This window comes from Montipora capricornis, chromosome 11 (assembly GCF_036669925.1).
Source record: "Montipora capricornis isolate CH-2021 chromosome 11, ASM3666992v2, whole genome shotgun sequence".
NCBI lineage: Eukaryota > Metazoa > Cnidaria > Anthozoa > Scleractinia > Acroporidae > Montipora > Montipora capricornis.
In genome coordinates, this window is record NC_090893.1 from 18598983 (window position 1) to 18618982 (window position 20000).

Genomic DNA, 20000 nt, shown 5'->3' on the forward strand with positions numbered 1-20000 from the left:
TATGGAGACGTTATGTTGGTTTATAGCAGAAATACATCAACATAGCGGCCAGAACGTAAGTTTTAACTTTGGCTATTCGTTAACGCTTTGTTTGCCTTAAGTTTTGTAAGCTTGCGTCCCTTCTTGTACACACTTCTTTTATCGTTTTGGTTATTCCGAGTTCAAAAACCAGCACAAAGTAAAATTGCTGTTTCTTTGTGTTTGACACACTTCTCTGTTACCAGCCATGTCGAGATAATATTTATAAACTGATCTTGTGTTAGGACCTGGCCACCAAGCTGATAATTAAAGATCTTGCTGTCAAATTATTTACTTTTGAGCAAATTCATTACAAGCTTGTTACTTGCAAATTATAAAGAAAATCTATGGACCAGATGTTCTGCAAATAAACAAGACCGATTTTAAAGGCCTGTTAACATTTATTCATGTTGCCATGGCAACGGCGTATATGTCAGCATAACTATCAGAAAACCGAAGTTCGTGTTGTTAACTTGCTTGCTACCATTTTTGGCGACCAAAGGATCGGGGGTTTTAGAGAAAAAGCTAAGGTAAATGAAACATAGGTGTCAAAAACTGTGTTCAGCCACCTTGAGCAACTGACCATACCTTGTCATGACCAGGCATATTATTGCAGAGATATGTCCAGAAATGCACACAACAACAAAAACACAGAAATGTTATTGCGACAAAATTCATTGACAATATGTCAATTTCAGATTGTGTAGCAGATAAAAGAAAATGGAAATAATTGAGAGTCCCGGCATGAAAGAACCACAGGATGTAACTGAACCCTGGTGTTTCCTTATCATGGGACAGATTCATAATAAAGAAGTCACAAAAGGGATTTGGAATTAAATTGGGTTGAGAAATCTCATGATTGTTTAAATATTGAAGGCCAAGAAATTGGCAGGCAATTTATTAGGATGCTGAATTCAATGCATGATTTGGTTTAATACACTCCAAGTTTCCTACATGTACATTTAATATACATTTTTAACAAATCGAACTAAATCTTAGAATAGGCCATTTTACAGTTGTTTGCACTCAGGGACCTAGCGTAGAATGGCTGCGAGGCTGCTGGTGACCTGATATTGATAAGACTTCACTGCTTTTATCGTGTAAATTGTGTTGTCGTAATAGCCCATTCCCGAGTTGCTACATGCCTCAGTTTCAAAGCGAGTCCTGGTGCACAACCATTCAAATGGAAATGAGTGGCGTATTCTTATGCAAAGCAAAGTCATTTCCCTTACAATAGTTGAACACCAAGACTCGCTTCGAAACCGAGACAAACAGCAACTCGGAAATGACCTATTGTAATTAGTCAACATGCATTGAGATTAGAAAAGCGCAAAGGTTTTGTATCAAAGCAGGGTCACCAGTAGCCTCGCTTCCATTCTTAGGCCAGGTAACTTAGCTACAACCTAATTGCAACTCCCAGTCCACTCCTTGTGAATATCACACCACTTGACGCCGACCAGTCTACTCAAGGCTGTTTTTTCTTATATTCCTTGACTTGTAACCTGTATTCTTTTTGTTCATATCGTTGTTTTAATAGCGTGTGACTTTTTTCTTGTATTCCTTGGCTTGTAACCTGTATCCAGTGTGTCCCCGGTAAATAAACTCGACCATTGCTGGCGGCTCCCTCCACTATTTGTTTGTTACTTGTCTCTTCTACTTATAATAGAAATGTTTTCTGTTTGGCTGAGCGAAGCGAAAGAGAATAGAAGAGATATGGATGGGTTCTTTGCTCATCTTCCTGAACAACATTACCCTGGGTGGGGTGCATTCTTGGCCTTGTTTGTAAGTTATGATCGATGCCTTGGTTGTGCAAATGATGGATAACGCTATTCATCGGATAAAATTTAATCACTATTGAGCGAATAAACACTGTCTAGTAAAACCAATTTAGTTATCCAGTGGAAATTGTTTATCCTGTGGATAGTGCTATCCACCTTTCAAACAACTGGGGGGAGAAGTTCAAAAACAGGAAAGTCTCAACTCGTTCTCCAGCAATGAAGTTTTTTTGTTAGTGTGTGTTTGGATGTGCTGTCACTCTGCCTAAAGGAGAACTGATGAGTTTTTTATCTCGATATACTCACTATTAAGAAGATCGACATGCACAATCAGTAGTGATTGTAGATAATTATTCAACCAGTTTGTAGACCTTAAAAGGTATAATATGGAATTTGGGAAAGTGTGCTTCACATTTTTCTAATTATGTTATAACAGGAAATTTTGAAACATGTAATTAAGAGTGACAGAATGTTAAGTTACTTTTGTGTGCGGGCGCGGATCCAGGGGAGGTGAAATGGGTGAATTTTCACCCCCCTTTTTCGGTGCCCCCCTTCTTTCTTTTTTTTTTTTCATATCCCTCAAACACCTCAACCAGGCTTTGGTTCTATTACAATATTTCAAAAATTCACCCCCAATTTCAAAACCCTGGATCTGCGCCTGGTGAGGTGCATAAATTAATTATCAAGGGTAGAAAATAAGCGTCCTTTGCATCATTTGAAAATGGCACTTACATTGTAAAAAGGTTCAAGTTTAAAACTGAGACCTACATGTAATAAACAAAAAAACTATTTCCTTTGGTAAGTTTAGGCACAAGTGTGTACAATTCCACCTTGTAGGAGGTAAAGTCAGCAGTGTCTGGCGGTCCATATGGGACTCCAACAATAGTCATTGTCAATAGCCAAATTTGATGAGTTTTGAATTCGAAATCAGCATATATTCCAAAACCTTCATCTGATCTATTGGGACAGTGATTGTGAAGTACAGTGTATGATATACAGCCTTTGATATCGACCACATGATGAGAATTTGTATCTCACGTTTCTGTAATCCCAGTAATGGAAAATTTGTTATCAACATTTACCAGGAAATTGATGAAGTTGCGAACAAATTATTTCGCCTAAGCCATTTGTGAAAGGACCACAAGAGTGGATGTTTTGCTAACACAGTTTTATGCTCTGCCAGAGATATTTTCTGCAGTGAAACATAGGCCTCCCCATGATGTGCTGTCTATGAATAATTGTGAGTGTTGAAGTGTACTGTAAGCATAATTTATAAATCTTGAAAGAGGATGTTGACTGTTGTTTTAATACACAAATTAGAGTAATTCTAACACTATAACTAGCGCGAAGACAAACCCGTCAAAAAGTCAACTATGTGCTTCTTTATTTCCCTATTCCATGCACTTTTGTGCCTACTGCTGTACATAACATGTGTGCACAAAACGTGTCGGTTATTAAGTCACACAATGCACCGCCTCCCTCCTCTTTTTCAAAGAAAACAACAAAAGGACAATCTTTCTAGCTTAGTTGTAAAGAAAACACTAACAAATTTGACTTGAAAGGTAGACATCCTAATGTGATTAATATAATTAGCCAAGTCTTTAATATTCAAATTGCATTGCTTCCGAATAAGTGTCTCTACCAAGAAAAGTAACGGAATGTTCAATCACAAAGTTTGAGATAAAGTCCTTTGGTTGTTGTTCCAACACAAAGTTCTTGTACTGTATCTGACTGGTAATCTTCTCTGGCTCTGAGGTCTTTCAAACCGTGGCGGGCCTGGTAGCACTGGTGTGGCTGGTATGCTAGGCACTCTTGTCCGGTCGGTTACAGTATCTTTGTGGATAGGAACCGCCTTGTTCCTATTTTCTGAACTTGCTTGTGCTAATGGCGCACTCCTGGTCAGAGGTTCACTTAATGGTGTCGCTGATATTGCTGTGGTTGGTTCACCCATAGCTTGCCTCAGTGTTGTGGCATGTGCTGTAGTCTTCTCCTTTCTTACTGGTGATGCATCTAGGGTGGGGTGGAATCATCTGCCGTAGACTTTTTTGCATGGGAGGTATTTCTTGAGTATTAATTTAAGTCCAACTCGGATCTTCCTCTGCAACAACACTGTTGCCCGTCTTGCTGATATAATTTGGAATGGTGTTGGGTTAAATGGTGTGGAAAACATATTGTTCTTCTCTTGTCTCATCAGTACTTGATCACCCCACTTGAATACGTTATCTGCATGTTCTTTGGTCTTTGATTTTACATCTGCATCTCTGTCCTTATTTTCTGGGTGTATAAGTGACAATCAGCATGCAGTTCCGGCATCTTTCCTCTCATCTTCCTGTTGAACAACAATTCGGCATGGCTTTTGCCAGTCATGGTATGATCTGTGCTACTTAATGAATTGCTGTTTTAAAAATGAGCAGCTGCGTTTTGTCAGGTTTAAAAACACGAGGAAACAGAGTGTTTTCAGACCCGATAAAACAAAGGTTCAAACTGTGAGAGGAAGATACCGTAAAAGTTCATGTAAAAGCCACACCTATTTTTCTCAAAATTCAAATAAAAAATCGAGGGTGCGGCTTATCTTCGGAAACGGCTGACAGGTTAAACTTCTGAAGATGTCAGTGAATGAATGTAGAACGAACTGAAAGCATGTTGTTGCCGATCATTGCCTTTTTCATAAGTGGTGGCTCCTGAAGGAGCTGCTCATTGCCGGGCCTTAAAACTATTCTTTACCTAAAGAATTCTAATGAGAAGTGTTTTATTGGGTTTAAAGCTCATGCACGTGACGTTTTATCGGTGTCTTGATAGGCTGTTAGGCTCATTAATTATTAATGAGTTTTTGAAGTTAAAATCAGCTGTAGACTAGCAACCTTTGTGGCATGAATATGATGCTGTAGCAAGAATCACTTTTCAGGAAGGGGTTCCTCTCCACTAACTGAAACAATAATCTCTCGTAAAGTGGGCAACTGGGGGGAATATTCTGTGTGTGGATGGTGAGTTGTGGGAATTTTTTTTCTTCTTAAGAAACTGCTGTGGAGGCAGAGAAGAAAAAAAAAGATAGGAATAATAAACATTAAAAAACTGTCCACTATAATCTTCGTTCGTAAAAGATGTGGAAAGGGGTAGTTCGAGAAAACTAAAGAAATCCCATGATGGAAAATGAAACACTGGTTCCATGAGGCAAACCCAAACAATCCGAAAGTAAAGAAAAGCTGCCTGTGACACCATCAGGCTCACAAAAATGGCTGAGAATATTCAGGGTTAGTGCGCAACGGAGCAAGGGGGTTTCTACATGTAGTCCAGTGCAACCTGGCCTCTACCCTATCCCCACGTGCAGATTTAGGAAAGGAAGAAGAAAAGACAGTATACTAAATCCATGGACAAACTGATGCGACCAAATATTTTTTTTCGCTACTACTTGAATAAGTTTGTTGGCTGTTTTTGAATTTTAAGGTTTAATTTCACACAGAGTTTGTCTTATTTATTAACCCTATCTTGAGGTTGAGTCTTTTTTTTTTTTTTTTTTTTTTAATTTTTTCACAAGAGACTACAGCGGCAAACTATGTCAACTCATCCAATCCTTGGTACATTGCTTCAAAATGTATAGCGAAGAGTACTTTATCAAAGTTTGATAAATTCCATGCTTGAAAGGTTCTGTCTGTGACAGGTTCATTTCACATGATTCTCAATTATTTTGTGCGGCCAATATACTTGTAATATCATTGACACTATCAACCTCGTAACTAGAAAGAGAGAGACAAACAGGCACAAGAACAACAACAAACAGTAAAACAACAGGCGAGTAGGCTTATCGAGTTGGTATAAGCACCCATTTCTTTTTAAAATAGTCTTTCGTGTTTTTAATTTTCCTTTCTATTTCGCACTTGAGAACATTTTGTTCTTAAACCCAGTAATTTCTGCATTAATTTGGCTTCTTCTGCAGTCCCACAAAAACAATTTCCCAACGATAACAAAATAATTGAGTAAATTAAGTAAAGGGCATTGTTGCGATATTATTCCATATAAAACATTTTCCAAAGAGAGGTGTACCCGTTGATTGGATAAAAAATGCCAGTAAGGCTGCGTTCACTCTTGGTGCCCGAGTACGGTGCCCGAGAACGATTCTTGATGGGCACTAATGTGAACACACACTTTTTTCAAGTTCCCACTCCAGAATTCGGGCACGGTGCCCGTGCCCGAGTACAAGGTCTCGACCTTGTACTCAGGCACTGAACTGGGCATCAACATATCGGGTACCTAGTGTCTGAACACAGCACCATTTTGTGCCGGTGCCCGGGCACAAGTGCTCGGGCACCAGGTGTGAACACAGCCTAAGACTCAAAATCAGTCCAGAAATGTCTAGAATGTAAACAGTGATAAAAAAAATGGCTTAAAGTTTCTGACTGAGCCTTGCAAAAACTGCACAGATCATTCGGTCGAAAACCGATTTTGTGCAATTTTGTGTTAGTGTAGAGTATAGAGGTAAGAACTTTGTATTGAAAGGCCTTGACGTATGATTCGAGGGCAACACGGTGAGGTAAAATAAAAAAGTGTTTTATTTGATCAGAAGAAAAATTAAAATTTCTTTGCAGTGTATGGACTATAATTATAGGGTGGCTGCGCTTTCTTTTCGACAAGAAGTGAATAATAATCTTTTGATTTCTTTTCCACTATGTCAAAGACGTTGTATTCCGTCACAAATGTGAGGGCTGTTATAGACGGAGACTTATTGGTGCCTTTTAAATGGGGTGGTATAGAATGACGAAGGCCAGCCCACTGCAGAAAGTTAGTTTTCTTTATAGTTTTTGAGAATATGCTGTAAGATTGTCTGTTGTCAAGGTCCAGTAGAAGGTTATGCGTGTAAACAATTCTACAATCAAAGTAATTTTTGTAAAAAACTGGTTTTTTATCTATACGTATTTCTCTGTTATTCCAAATAATATTTTCCCAATCTTTTTCTGAAGCGAGCGTTTCGCGGAATTCTGACCACCATGACAAAAGTTCATGGTAAAATTGGGAAGGAATTATATAATCTTTGATATCATAATTACAATTCATGAAGAACAAACCACCGAAGGGTTGTAATTTGTGTCCCAGATATCTCTTCCATATTCCATCATTATTATTTAAAATCTTTTCTAGCCATGCTAACCTTAAAGGCTTCACCATGCACTCTAGATCAATCATTTTTAGAAAACCCCCCGAATATTCATTTATTGTTGACACTCGAGTTACCTTATCTGTGCCATTCCATGGGAATTTGAATATCATTTGATTCAATTGTTTAACCACTTCCTTTGGTGTGGGTAACACAGAGCATATCAAAAACAAACTTTGGAATAAGAAATGATTTGATTATTGTAATTTTACCATATATAGATAAATTCCTCGACGACCAAATGTTTATAAGTTTTTTAATGCTATCTAGTCTTTCAATAAAGTTTTCTTCCTTAAGCAGGTGTTGATCATAAGTAAAGTGAACTCCCAATGCTTTAACAGGTTCATCAGACAATTTGATGCCAAATGACCTTTTCATTGTTGTTTTTGGATGATCCAACCACATGCCTTCAGTTTTTGTATAATTAATTTTAAGACCAGAGTTGCTTTCAAAACTGTTTAGTAGGTCAAACAATATTTTTGCAGAATTAGTATCAGAAAGAACAGCCGTGGTATCATCAGCGTAGTGTAAGAGTTTTGTTTCTTCTTTCCCATTATTAATTCCTTTTATACCTGGGTTCTGTCGAATGGCAATTGCTAGCGTTTCCACTGCTACGATAAAAAGGTAGGGAGAGAGAGGGTCTCCTTGGCGAACACCGCGTTCAAGCGAAAATAAATTTGACGCCATACCGTTATTTATGATGCAGCTTTGTATATTCTTGTAAAACGTTTTCACCCAGTGAATAAAGTCTGGCCCAAAGTTAAATATCTCAAGGCACCGGTATAGAAAGTTCCATTCAACGCTATCAAAGGCTTTTTTGAAATCAATAAATACCAGCAGGCCTGGGATATTTTCCTCTGCAGTAAATATCATAAATTGATCTAATGGTTTCTCCTATAAAGCGATCCTTAACATATCCCGTTTGATCACAATGTATAATATCAGGTAATACATTTTTTATTCTTGCGGCATTTACTTTAGTCATTATTTTTGTGTCCACATTAACAAGGGAGATTGGACGCCAATTTTCAAGTAGCGAGCGATCTTTCCCTTTCTTTTCAATAAGGGTAATGACTGCTTGTTTTTGTGAGCAAGACATTTCGCCCTTGTCAAAGCATTCATTTACACACTTAATGAAACTACTACTATTTAAATGCCAGAACTCTTTATAAAATTCTATCGGAATGCCATCATTCCCAGGGGTTTTGTTGTTGTGAAAGCTATCAAGTAGACGAAAGCATTCTTCCGACGAGATCCTACCTTCACAAGAGCGTTTTTGTTCTTCAGAGAGTTTTGGTATGTTTAGCTCACTCAGGAAGGAAGAAATACATGTATTCTGAGCGACATTCTTTTCTCTATGACTACTTTTGTAAAGTTCACGGTAAAATCCTTCCTGTCCTTTAATATGCACATTGGGTCTGTTTCAATTGTACCGTTTATGTTAAGTTTCCTAAAAAGTTTTTTCACATGAGTTCTTTTTTCTAGGTTCAAAAAATATTTCGTACTTTTTTCTCCATTCTCATGCCATCGAGCTCGTGCACGCATTATTATTCCTTTTGTTTTATGGTCATAAAATGACACAAGTCTCTCACGGGTTTCATAATTACGGGTTGCATTAATGTCATCCGGATTTCTTTCAAATGCTAGCTTTGCCTCATTTAATTCTTTTTCTAAAGTTGATTCTCTCTCATTCCTTTGCTTCGCTTTTCTTTTAGAGTGACAAATGGCATGAGCCCTTATGTTAAATTTAATCCACTCCCAAACGCTGCGATCATCTGACAGATCTTTCCGTCCTTTCGCCGTCCATATTGGGATCATTTCATTGATACTATCTATGTATTCTTCATCGGCCAACAAAGAACAATAATTATTCATCTTCCAATGACCCGGCCCTTTGATCTCGTTTTGAAGTTTTTCAATTTCTAAGAAAATTGCATCCTGGTCGGTTCTTATTGCAGGAATTATATCAGTTGATCGTACTAAATCATTTAAGTTGTTCGAAATCAGCCAGTAATCCAGCCGACAAAATATTCCTGGGGATTTTTGACTCCATGTGAAACTCATTGTCTCTGGATTTTTAACTCTCCATATATCTACCAAATCGAGTTCGGTTTGTAAACAGTCAATACAAACTGTAACTGATTTTCGGTGATTTAAAATGCCTCCCCGCTTATCAACAACAGGATTGAGGGGACAGTTAAAGTCACCTCCCATTATGATATTTTCTTCAGAATCTAAATTTTCATTCCTTAAAATAATAAGATTTTTCGAGAAATTTATAATCTCTTTGTCCTTATTTGGCGCATATAGATTTATCAACACATATGATGTTTCTTTTATAACAGCCTTTAGAATAATATATCTCCCCAAAGGATCTACGATCTTTTGACAAACGACTCCACGTGAGTTTCAGGTGCCGTGACTACATGTAGTGTGCAGCTCTGCTCCCCATTCGTTTTTCCGTTGGGTGTCTGTTTGAACCGTCGAATGAGTTTCTTGTAAAAAAAAAATGATATCTGCTTGGCGCTTCTGACACCAACTAAAACATTGATCTTCGTTTTTTAAAATCACTTATGCCCTTTACGTTAAGCGAGATTAATGTAAAAGAATCATCCAATAGAATCTATTTTGACGTGCAAATGGGACTGCGGACACCAAAGAATAAAAGTGTTACCAATACCTGAAAGGAAATATGGAAAAACTGGTGCTCGATATCGTAAAATGCTTACCATATAAGTCAACAATACATTACAGCGAGGTAAGCTCCTAACAAAACAAAAAAACTAAATTGTGCGAATACATAAAACACACGCACAAAAAAATAAATGGACACGGCACAGTACACACACTCAACACTCAACACAAATAAATTTCGTTTGATGAGACGACCAGATAACATGAAATATTTATGTTATGCCTCCTAAAGCCCAGAAAAAATAATAAAAGCGTAATTTGCAACCATTCGCTGTTATCTAGCGCAAGAATAGACTTATCTCAAGTTGGTTAAAGAAGGAAACTAGATCAAAATGAGACACAGTGAATGCCTTTTTAGCCGTGACATCAAGATGCCAAATTTTCCAAATCCCAACGGTCATTAATTCTTACAGGTCTGGAATCCTCTTTTTTCCGAGCAAATATTTTACCGTCTACAGTCCAAACTTGATTTAACTTTCGTGCTCTTTTCATATTTCTTGCCGAGGCTAAAAGTTCCTGTCGTTTCTGGGTAAGATTTTCATCGATGAAAATTCTTGCCTCAGAGTCAAAACGCCCAGAGCCAAAGATCCCTGATAAGTTGGTGTTCTTTAAGTTAAGCCTGCTCCGATATAATTCTCTTTTCTTTTTATGAGAAGTGAATCTCACAATAATAGGCTTATTGGCAGGAGGTTTCCTGTACAATCTGTGCACAAAGTCGATGTCGCTGTCAGATACATCAACCGAAATCTTTTGCCCTACCTTTATAACAATTTCTCTCAGGTTCTCATCTTCGCATTCTGGTATTCCTTGAACCTCGACGTTGAATGTTCTTGTGTATTGTTCGAGAGTATCATGATCGAATTCAAGGTTTTCAACTTGTCGTTCCAAATCGTGGATGGTTTTTTCGGCTGTTGCAAGCTTATTTTCCAGATCATTCGTCTTCAGCACGAGACTCTCATTTCCTTTCTTGATTTCTGCAACATTCTTCTCATTGAACTGCAGGGAAGCTTTCAGCTCATCGATATCTTTTCTTATCTCCTGGTTTTCGTTTAGAATTCTAGCGACATCCGTCTGAATTGCTTTTAGAATTTTCCATATTTCGCCTATACTCGGCTTATCGTAAGAATTATCTGCAGTACCTGTGTTCTCAGACATCGGAGTCAACTGAGTCTGGGCACTAGAACTCGAAGCGTTTCTTTCAGTCGAATTTAGTCGCTTTGCATCGGGAGAATTTCCCTCACTCGAGGCGCTGCTTAACTGACTTCGTTGTCTCTGTCTATTTCTTGTCATTTTGCCGATTTGACTTCATTTTTCCGGTTGTGTCATAGGCAGAACTCGAAGCGTTTCTTTCAGTCGAATTTAGTCGCTTTGCATCGGGAGAATTTCCCTCACTCGAGGCGCTGCTTAACTGACTTCGTTGTCTCTGTCTATTTCTTGTCATTTTGCCGATTTGACTTCATTTTTCCGGTTGTGTCATAGGCAGCCCAAGCTCGCGTCACTACAGACAGCCGTTGGGAATTTAAACGCGTTATAAGACTTTGTATGGGAAATCAAATATCGTCGATTATAAAGCCTAAAAAATGCTCAATTTAACTTTCATTCAATAAAATGAATCAAAATGACTCACCTCTGGTGTATTCTTGTGCCTTTTGGAGCTTATTTTACAGTTTCAGGAAGTCGGTGTTTTCAATGTTCTAAGACGAAGTCAAGGCTGCACATTACGATTCCAACCGTTGTCAGCTCAGAGGCGGTTTGCGACTCGAAAATCCATCCCAGCCAAGATTTTTTCACGCAAAGCTAAGGCTACATCATTTGCGAACCTCTGTGAATGTTTCATCGTCAAAAAACCCCACGCACTTGGCTGGAAATGAGCATTTTCTGCTTCGATTTCCACGATAGCTGATGAATTTAACTGCAAGTGATCACCGACGAGGACACGGAGCTTGGGTCCGAGGTCAAATTAACTCCACCCGATGGAGGTACAGTCATTTCATTCACAACACTTACCCCATCCCCACAGCGGCTTCTCGAACACCATGGTTACGAGTGTCGCAAATCGCCTCTGAGCTGAGAACGGTCGGAATCGTAGTATGCAGCCTTGACTTCGTCTTAGAACACAAGGCACAAGAATACACCAGAGGTGAGTCATTTTGATTCATTTTATTGAATGAAAGTTAAATTGAGCATTTTTTAGGCTTTATAATCGACGATATTTGATTTCCCATACAAAGTCTTGTAACGCGTTTAAATTCTCAACGGCTGTCTGTAGTGACGCGAGCTTGGGCTGCCTATGGTTGTGTGGAGGCAAAAGCTACGCTTCACCGAAACACACGTCTGTCCACCTCGGCCATCCCACACAGAAAAAGTTGGTGGAGCAGAAAGTTTCCAGTTGAGAAAGGAGCAGGAGCAGTCGGAAGAAGTTGAAGAAAGAAAGTACCACTGCTATGAGTCAATAGCAGGAGCCGGCAGGAGAATCGTCGACAAAACTCCCTTTGTCAGTGGCGGCTAGGCCCGCGGAAGGAGGGGGGGGGGGGGGGGGCTACTGCCATATATGGACTATATAGGTATGTACCACTGTAAATGGTATGGCATTCAAACAGTTTACTCTAGCATAGAGTATATAAATCATATCCTTTCGGTGTAGAATAGGGTATCATTTTTCCCGAAACTGACCAGTCGGTTGAAGATTTTATTAAGACTAAGGAAACCAGAAAATCCCACTCAAGAATATAAAAGAAATCAAATCGGCAAAGTTTAAGCCTCAACAATGTCAATAAATGGCTATCATGAAACACCTCGGGATATTATTAACTGTCAAGAATCGGATTCTAGACGGAAATCGGTTGGAGTTTAGGGTAGCAAAAGCTCTGGTATAGCCTAAGAGTTCCAGTGTCCCAGCGGCACATCCCCACCCAGAAATTCCTAAAGTGCCCCCCCCCCCCCCCCCCGCCCTCTCCGGGTGGCTAGGAAAGAGAAGAAATGAGAAGAAGTGCTCAGATTGAGAGACGCGAGAACTAAGAAGGAATTAAGAGCCAGAGGAACTAAGAGCGTGGAACGTGGAATCTGTTGTTACTCTGTTGGTGAACTGGACGGTTGGAATTGCTTCAATGACTGAACTGGGTTTGCAAGAAAAAATCTGAACTTTGTGTCTGTAAATATTAGGTTAAAGCAATTAGTAAATTTAGTATTATCGTTTAAGTTAAGTTTGAAAGTAGATAATTATTTGTTTAGTTACAGTGTAAGTATATTAAGGTTTAGTACATAGGTTTATATTTTTTAGGGTTAGTTCGCTTTCCATGTTTTGAATCTAACAATTGTATATTCTCAAGCTTCTTAGGTCATTTTCGCTTAATTATATATATTTTATTTAACCCTGTTATTGCGCCTTTTATGCTGTGTTGCGGGTTTGTGGGAAGGGGTGTGAAGATCGACATTTTACTTTTAATCTTCTCCTGTTCCCTCCTCGCAATCTTGCGAGACCCTGGGGATCGCGAACCCTCACACTTTCCAAAGTGGATATTTTTTAATCTGCTATGAATCCGGAACCTTGTGGACACTAAATCCGGAAACCTTTTTTATCCAGATGTAACAAGATTGAGCACAGCTCTTTACCGTGAAATCAATTCTCAAGATGGCTGCCGAGGGCGATATTATTTTATGGCGCGTGCTTTGTTACTTCTGTTTTCTTGAGAAGTCCTGAGTGCTAGAGTGAGTCCGGGTACATTTCCGCTTGGTGTGGATGGGCAAATTCCATTTTGAAACCGGAAAGGAAAAGTTGCGGATTAAAAAATATCCGGATGCGCGTGGACGGGGCCTAAGGAAGGACGACAACGACAACGGCTTCGAGAATGCAACATAACAATACGTTCAATGAGCAAAAATAATAGTTTTGTACGCGCTGCACGTGCGTTTTTCATTTTGATACATTTCTTTGCCGTTCTCGTCTTGACAAGCACGTGAAATGACCAAATGTGAGGTGTTTTGGAGGACGAGAGCAGAAACATTAGCAACACATTCATAACAAATTTATTTCTGGAATGTTTATGCGCACTTTTCACGCCAAACGACTTGGAATACTCACGAAATGATTACGGTCATGGTAAATGATATTTTTCGATAAGGTTCTCGTAGCCTTAGTCGTCGTTTCTGCTTAAGCTCCTTATTTCAAAGTGGGTGCCATACAATGTGATAAATCTGAAGGGCACTCTAAGGCTTTAGTCTTGTTCATTTCGTGTTTCCATTGCAAAAAAGGGAGCTATGTATCACTTTAAACTGCTGTTTTTCTGCCAAAAGCGTTTTAGTACTTAGAAGTTAACAGAAGTTGCAAAGATTAGTTCTACAGAGTTGAAGAGTTGAAAATCATTCTGCAAATCTAGGGAAAAAGTCATAGACATGGTTTTCAATAGTAAATCATGAATAAAACCTTTTAGTGGAAGAGAATGTTCATAGAATACATAAATTTACCCAGTTCTTGTAATCTAATATCGGAAAATTTGATAGTTCTAATTCTTTGAAGATTGGGTCTGAGTTATTGATTTAGGAACTATTCTGACTGTACGTTTTGCAAAGAGACAAGACTGCAAAGATTGGATTTGTACATGCACAATAATACAATAATGACTTTAAGGATAAACTTGACAGTAGTACAGAGTTCTTACAATTTAGAAAAACAATAATTCCTGAAATTAAATGCTATAGATTCAGAGATTTTGTAAACCAATTGAGAAATACGGGGTTTCCAAGAAAAATGTTAGTCAAGCACATTCCCAAGAAAGACCGTGCTGAGATCTGTTCAATTCTTTAATCATTTTTGCAGATTTGCATTGAAAGATGATGTCTTGTCTCTCGAGGCTTAAAGAGAATAAAGAGAATAGGTTACCAAATTACTAGACCTAAGAGACTAGCATCGTCATATCAGCAGTTGCAAATAAAATCAAGTCTGGTAGTTTGAATACATCACTGAAGTCATGAACATAGGATAAGAAAAATAAGGGAACGAGAATGGATCCTTCCGGAGCGCGGGTGCATATGTCAATGAACGTTAAACCAAACAAATTACGCCGACGTAATTGGCCGCTTAGGGAGGCACGGTGGCCTGGGCCTATGGTAAGTGTGCTCGACCCCGGAGCGAGTGGTCCGGGTTGAGGTCCTGGCCAGGGACATTGTCTTGTGTCCTTGGGCAAGACGCTTTACTCTCACAATGTCTTTCTCCACCCAGGTGTATAAATGGGTACTGGCGAATTTAATGCTGGGGGCAACCCTGCGATGGACTAGCATCCTATCCAGGGGGGAGTAGAAATACTCCAAGTCGCTTCATGATGTTGAAACCGGGATATGCTCTGCGCTGATGGGCCACTTGGCTCGTAAGCAGACTTCATGGACCCTTAGTATTCACGTTTATGAAGCAGAATTTTGTTCTATCCACCGTAGCAAAGGCCTTAGAATACAAATAAACAGACACCTATGGCATGTTCACTGCCATCAAGTGCAAGATGATTTCTTGTACAGGTCAATCAGTGGTAAAGAGGTAGTAATACACAATGTAGTAAAAACATAAATTTTGTGTAATGTATACTGGGATGTTGTGATGTCATGTAAATGTGATGTAATTTATTTAAGTTACTTACAAGATGGTTACGGTTAACTACTTTCTAGAGCAACTTTGAGAATCCAGCGGGACATTTAAAGCAGTCTGTATGCCATAAAAAGTGATTGATCACCAGCTTTAAGCAGTGCTATGACACGAGCAATTTTGACTTCATCAGGGAGATATGATGACAAAAAGACAACAGTATTACCTTGGCTGAGTTAGGTCTGATATAGGACAAATTTATGCCATTTAAACACGACTATTTTCTGAGGCTTTAAAAATTCAGTTTAATTAAGACAAAAGCCTGAACAAAAGAAGTAAAGAGTTTGAGGTCAACGGCAGAAAATTGTCTTTGTTAGACTCTTAATGACATGCTGTCTCTTTGGTGTCGGTTTGGCTACAGACCTGCAGCATTTCTGGTCAGTGCATTGAACTTTTCATGCTTTCTTTCGTATTTTTCAAGGTGCGCCCTCTCTTTCCAAGACGACCTTCCTCGTTCTGATAATCAAGAATGGCAGACAAAAAGATGAACGTTTTCGAGCAGCATATACAAGAGCTTAGCGTCGCCAGAAAAGAGGGAAGCAGAAAAGGGGAGGGCATTGGATATTTTACTCTGGGCGATTATTATTATCGCTTGGCTTATTTTGAACAGGCCAAGAGGAATTACACAGAAGCATTAAGGATTTTTAAGGAAATAGGTTTTAGTGCTGGAAAGGGAAAAGCCTGCGGTAATCTCGGCGTCGCTTATCAGAGTCTGGGCAATTTTAAAAAGGCGAGAAAGTACTCCAAGCAACAACTAAGTATTGCAAAGGAAGTAGGGGATAGGGCCGAGGAGGGTAGGGGCAGTGGTAATCTCGGCATCGCTTATGACGGTCTAGGGAACTTTAAGCGAGCCATAGAGTATCACGAACAACATCTTAGCATTGCAAAAGAAGTAGGGGATAGGGCCGGGGAGGGCAGTGCAAATGGTAATCTTGGCAACGCCTACGACGGTCTGGGCAATTTTAGACGAGCCATACAGTATCACGAACAACATCTCAGCATTGCAAAAGAAGTAGGGGATAGTGTTGGGGAGGGCAGGGCCAATGGTAATCTCGGCAACGCTTATCGCAGTCTGGGCAATTTTAAACGAGCCATAGAATATCACGAAAAATATCTTAGCATTGCAAAAGAAGCAGGGGATAGGGCCGGGGAGAGCAGGGCCAATGCTAATCTCGGCAACGCTTATGGCAGTCTGGGAGTTTTGAGGCGAGCCATAGACTATCACGAACAAGGTCTTAGCATTGCAAAAGAAGTAAAGGATAGGGCCGGGGAGGGCAAAGCCAATGGTAATCTCGGCAACGCTTATAACAGTCTGGGCAATTTTAAGCGGGCCATAGCGTATCATGAAAAAGATCTTAACATTGCAAAAGAAGTAGGGGATAGTGTTGGGGAGGGCAGGGCCAATGGTAATCTCGGCAACGCTTATCGCAGTCTGGGCAATTTTAAACGAGCCATAGAATATCACGAAAAATATCTTAGCATTGCAAAAGAAGCAGGGGATAGGGCCGGGGAGAGCAGGGCCAATGCTAATCTCGGCAACGCTTATGGCAGTCTGGGAGTTTTGAGGCGAGCCATAGACTATCACGAACAAGGTCTTAGCATTGCAAAAGAAGTAAAGGATAGGGCCGGGGAGGGCAAAGCCAATGGTAATCTCGGCAACGCTTATAACAGTCTGGGCAATTTTAAGCGGGCCATAGCGTATCATGAAAAAGATCTTAACATTGCAAAAAAAGTAGGGGATAGGGCCGGGGAGGGCAGTGCCAGTGGTAATCTCGGCATGGCTTATAACAGTCTGGGCAATTTTAAGAAAGCCATAGAGTATCACGAACAACATCTTAACATTGCAAAAGAAGTTGGGGATAGGGCTATGGAGGGCATTGCCAATGGTAATCTCGGCAACGCTTATCACAGTCTGGGCAATTTTAAGCGAGCCATAGAGTATCACGAACAACGTCTTAGCATTGCAAAAGAAGTAGGGAATAGGGCCAGGGAGGGAGCAGCCTATGGTAGTCTTGGCTGTGCTTATTATAGTCTGGGCAATTTTAAGCCAGCCATAGAGTATCACGAACAACATCTTAGCATTGCAAAGGAAGTAGGGGATAGGGCCGGGGAGGGCAATGCCAATGGTAATCTCGGCAACGCTTATCACAGTCTTGGCAATTTTAAGAGAGCCATAGAGTATCACGAACAGCAACTTAGTATTGCGAAAGAAGTAGGGAACAGGGCGCAGGAGGGAACAGCCTATGTTAATCTCGGTAGTGCTTATTATACTAGGGGTGAGCTTGAAAATGCTCTTCCCTTTTACGAACAATGTCTTACTATTTTCATGGAAACAGGGGACCCAGTAGGGCAGGGAATCGCGTATACTAACCTTGGTCTTGTGCATGAATTTTCAGGCTCCTTGTGCAAAGCCCTTAATTTTCACCGTCTAAGCATAAAACATTTTGATAAAACAAGGCGTCTTCAGTCAGAAGATGCATGGAAAATAAGTTTTCGTAACACAAATCAAGTTGTGTACACAGCTCTGTGGAGAGCACTTTTAAAGAATGGACAGGTTGATGAGGCTTTGGTTGCTGCTGAACAAGGACGAGCACAGGCCTTAACAGACATTTTGAAGGTGCAATTTGGCGTTAATGAAGAACTTTCCTCGGCAGTTGCAACGAAGGAAACTATCTCCGCTATTATGAAATATTTGCCTTTACAAACAGTTTTCATAGCACTTGAAGGGAACACTATCAGTTTTTGGCTTCTAAGAAGAGGAAGCAGAATAAACTTTAGGCAAAAGGAAATCGAAAATGGAAGTGCCGCTTCACTGATAGAAACTACTTCGAAACAGATTGGCGCGGGGACTGTTGTTAGATGCGAGAATCGCACACTTGACAAGCCACGCAGTGACTTGTTTTGCAGTAGGGAAGCTCTTTCCGAGACCTTTCAGTCTTTGACCTACTCCGATAATAACTCTTTGCAGCCTTTGTTTGATGTCTTAATCAGTCCCATTGCAGACTTGCTGCAAGGTGGTGACTTAATCTTTGTTCCTGATGGACCATTTTGCTTGGTTCCTTATTCAGCATTGAGTGACTCTGTAAGGATTCGTACTGTTCCCTCATTGACCGCTTTAAAATTGATCACTAGTGCACCTGACAACTTCTACAATAAGAGTGAAGTTCTGCTTGTGGGCGATCCGTGGTTAAAGGAAGTCACTGACGAAAATGGTGAACCCATATCCGAGCAGTTGCCATGCGCGATACAAGAGGTGGAGATGATTGGAGAACTTCTGCAGACCACTCCTCTCACTGGAAGAAATGCAACGAAAGCTGAGGTGCTAAAAAGAATGAAGTCAGTTGCTTTAATCCATATTGCAGCACATGGAGATTCGAAATTTGGAGAAATTGCTTTGGCCCCTAATCCTGAACGCGCATCCCACATTCCCCAAAAGGAAGATTTCGTGTTAACAATGAGTGATGTTCATGCAGTTGGTCTTCGGGCAAGACTGGTTGTTCTGAGCTCTTGTCACAGTGGCCAGGGAGAGTTGAATTCTGAGGGTGTGGTGGGAATAGCCAGAGCTTTCCTGTGTGCTGGTGCCCGGTCTGTTCTTGTGTCACTCTGGGCAATCGATGATGAGGCAACGTTGCTGTTCATGAAGAGTTTCTATCAACACTTGGCAGATAGAAAAAGTGCAAGTTTAGCTCTTCAGTATGCTATGAAATCTCTTCGGGAGACGGAGAAGTATTCCGCCATTAAATACTGGGCGCCATTTGTGCTTATTGGCGATGATGTCACGCTTGAATTTGGGCACCAGAAGCTCCGAAAGAATGGTAAGTGTTTTTCGATTATAATTTTAATTACTGAAAAGATTTACATTGTACAGGTTTTTAGTCATCAAGTTGTCAAGAGAAAGAGGTAAGTTGTTCACAGAGAAATGGTTGCAAAGTCGGTCGCCAATGTGGTTCTTTTACGAACTGCTTTGGCTAGCCACTGAAGTAAATATTGATTGCATTTACGGTCAGGTTGTTTCCTTCCTGCAGATAACTGTTTGAACCGTGCAATGCACTGAAACGAAATCACTAAATGCCGGTTACCTGTGTAAAGTGAAGTTAGATATTGAGGGCTTATTGTCTACATGTCTCAGTGATACTTAGTTGAATAGGAAGTGATGCTATTAACTGAACACATGAATGTACAAATGTTTTTATTGATGACAATAATTAACAATATTCTTTGAAATCGAGGTGAATAGTGGTAGAATATTTACCGAGCCGCAAAGCGGCGAGGTAAATATTCTGCCACATTTCACCGAGATTGAAAAGAATAATTGTTTTAGTATATACTCACGAAGTGATCTCAACAACAATTGCAGAAAAAACCAACCAAAGTCGATTTAATTGGCATCTCAATTCATGCGTGGAAAATGTGCAAGGGGCACAAAGCATGCGCGAAAGTGTTTACAGAAACTTCAAACATGGCAAATCTAAATAACCTTTGTTAAAATCCTCGTCACAAACAGCAAAATGGTCATTTAGCACCGTTTAAATCAGCAATCTAAATCGAAAGTCTGCTTGTTAAAACATTTTCACCATTCGATCAAAGTTTTTGAGGTTCATTTGAAATGGAAATTGAAAGTGCATTGGTGAAGGATCCACATGAAATGGTGGCTCTAATTGAAGTGAGCGTTAGTTTGTTGTAAAATGACCCGTCTTGTTTCCTTGCAACCATGTGGAACTTTCTTAAACAT

At 39.9% G+C, this 20000-nt stretch overlaps 2 protein-coding genes and 1 pseudogene across 3 annotated transcripts in view; all 3 read left to right on the forward strand.

Annotated features, from left to right (window-relative positions):
• Positions 1-20000, forward strand: part of LOC138024364 (tetratricopeptide repeat protein 28-like) — a 245376-nt gene that overhangs the window by 191287 nt on the left and 34089 nt on the right. The gene's annotated exons all lie outside the window — the stretch shown is intronic.
• The window catches only part of LOC138024404 (putative hydroxypyruvate isomerase), a 162083-nt pseudogene that overhangs the window by 44059 nt on the left and 98024 nt on the right, over positions 1-20000 (forward strand).
• The window catches only part of LOC138024373 (tetratricopeptide repeat protein 28-like), a 24428-nt gene that overhangs the window by 1858 nt on the left and 2570 nt on the right, over positions 1-20000 (forward strand). Inside the window, exon 3 of the mRNA XM_068871565.1 lies at positions 15690-19083. Coding sequence (XP_068727666.1) covers positions 15738-19083 — 3346 coding nt within the window. The 5' untranslated portion in view covers positions 15690-15737. The remainder of the gene's footprint in view (positions 1-15689; positions 19084-20000) is intronic.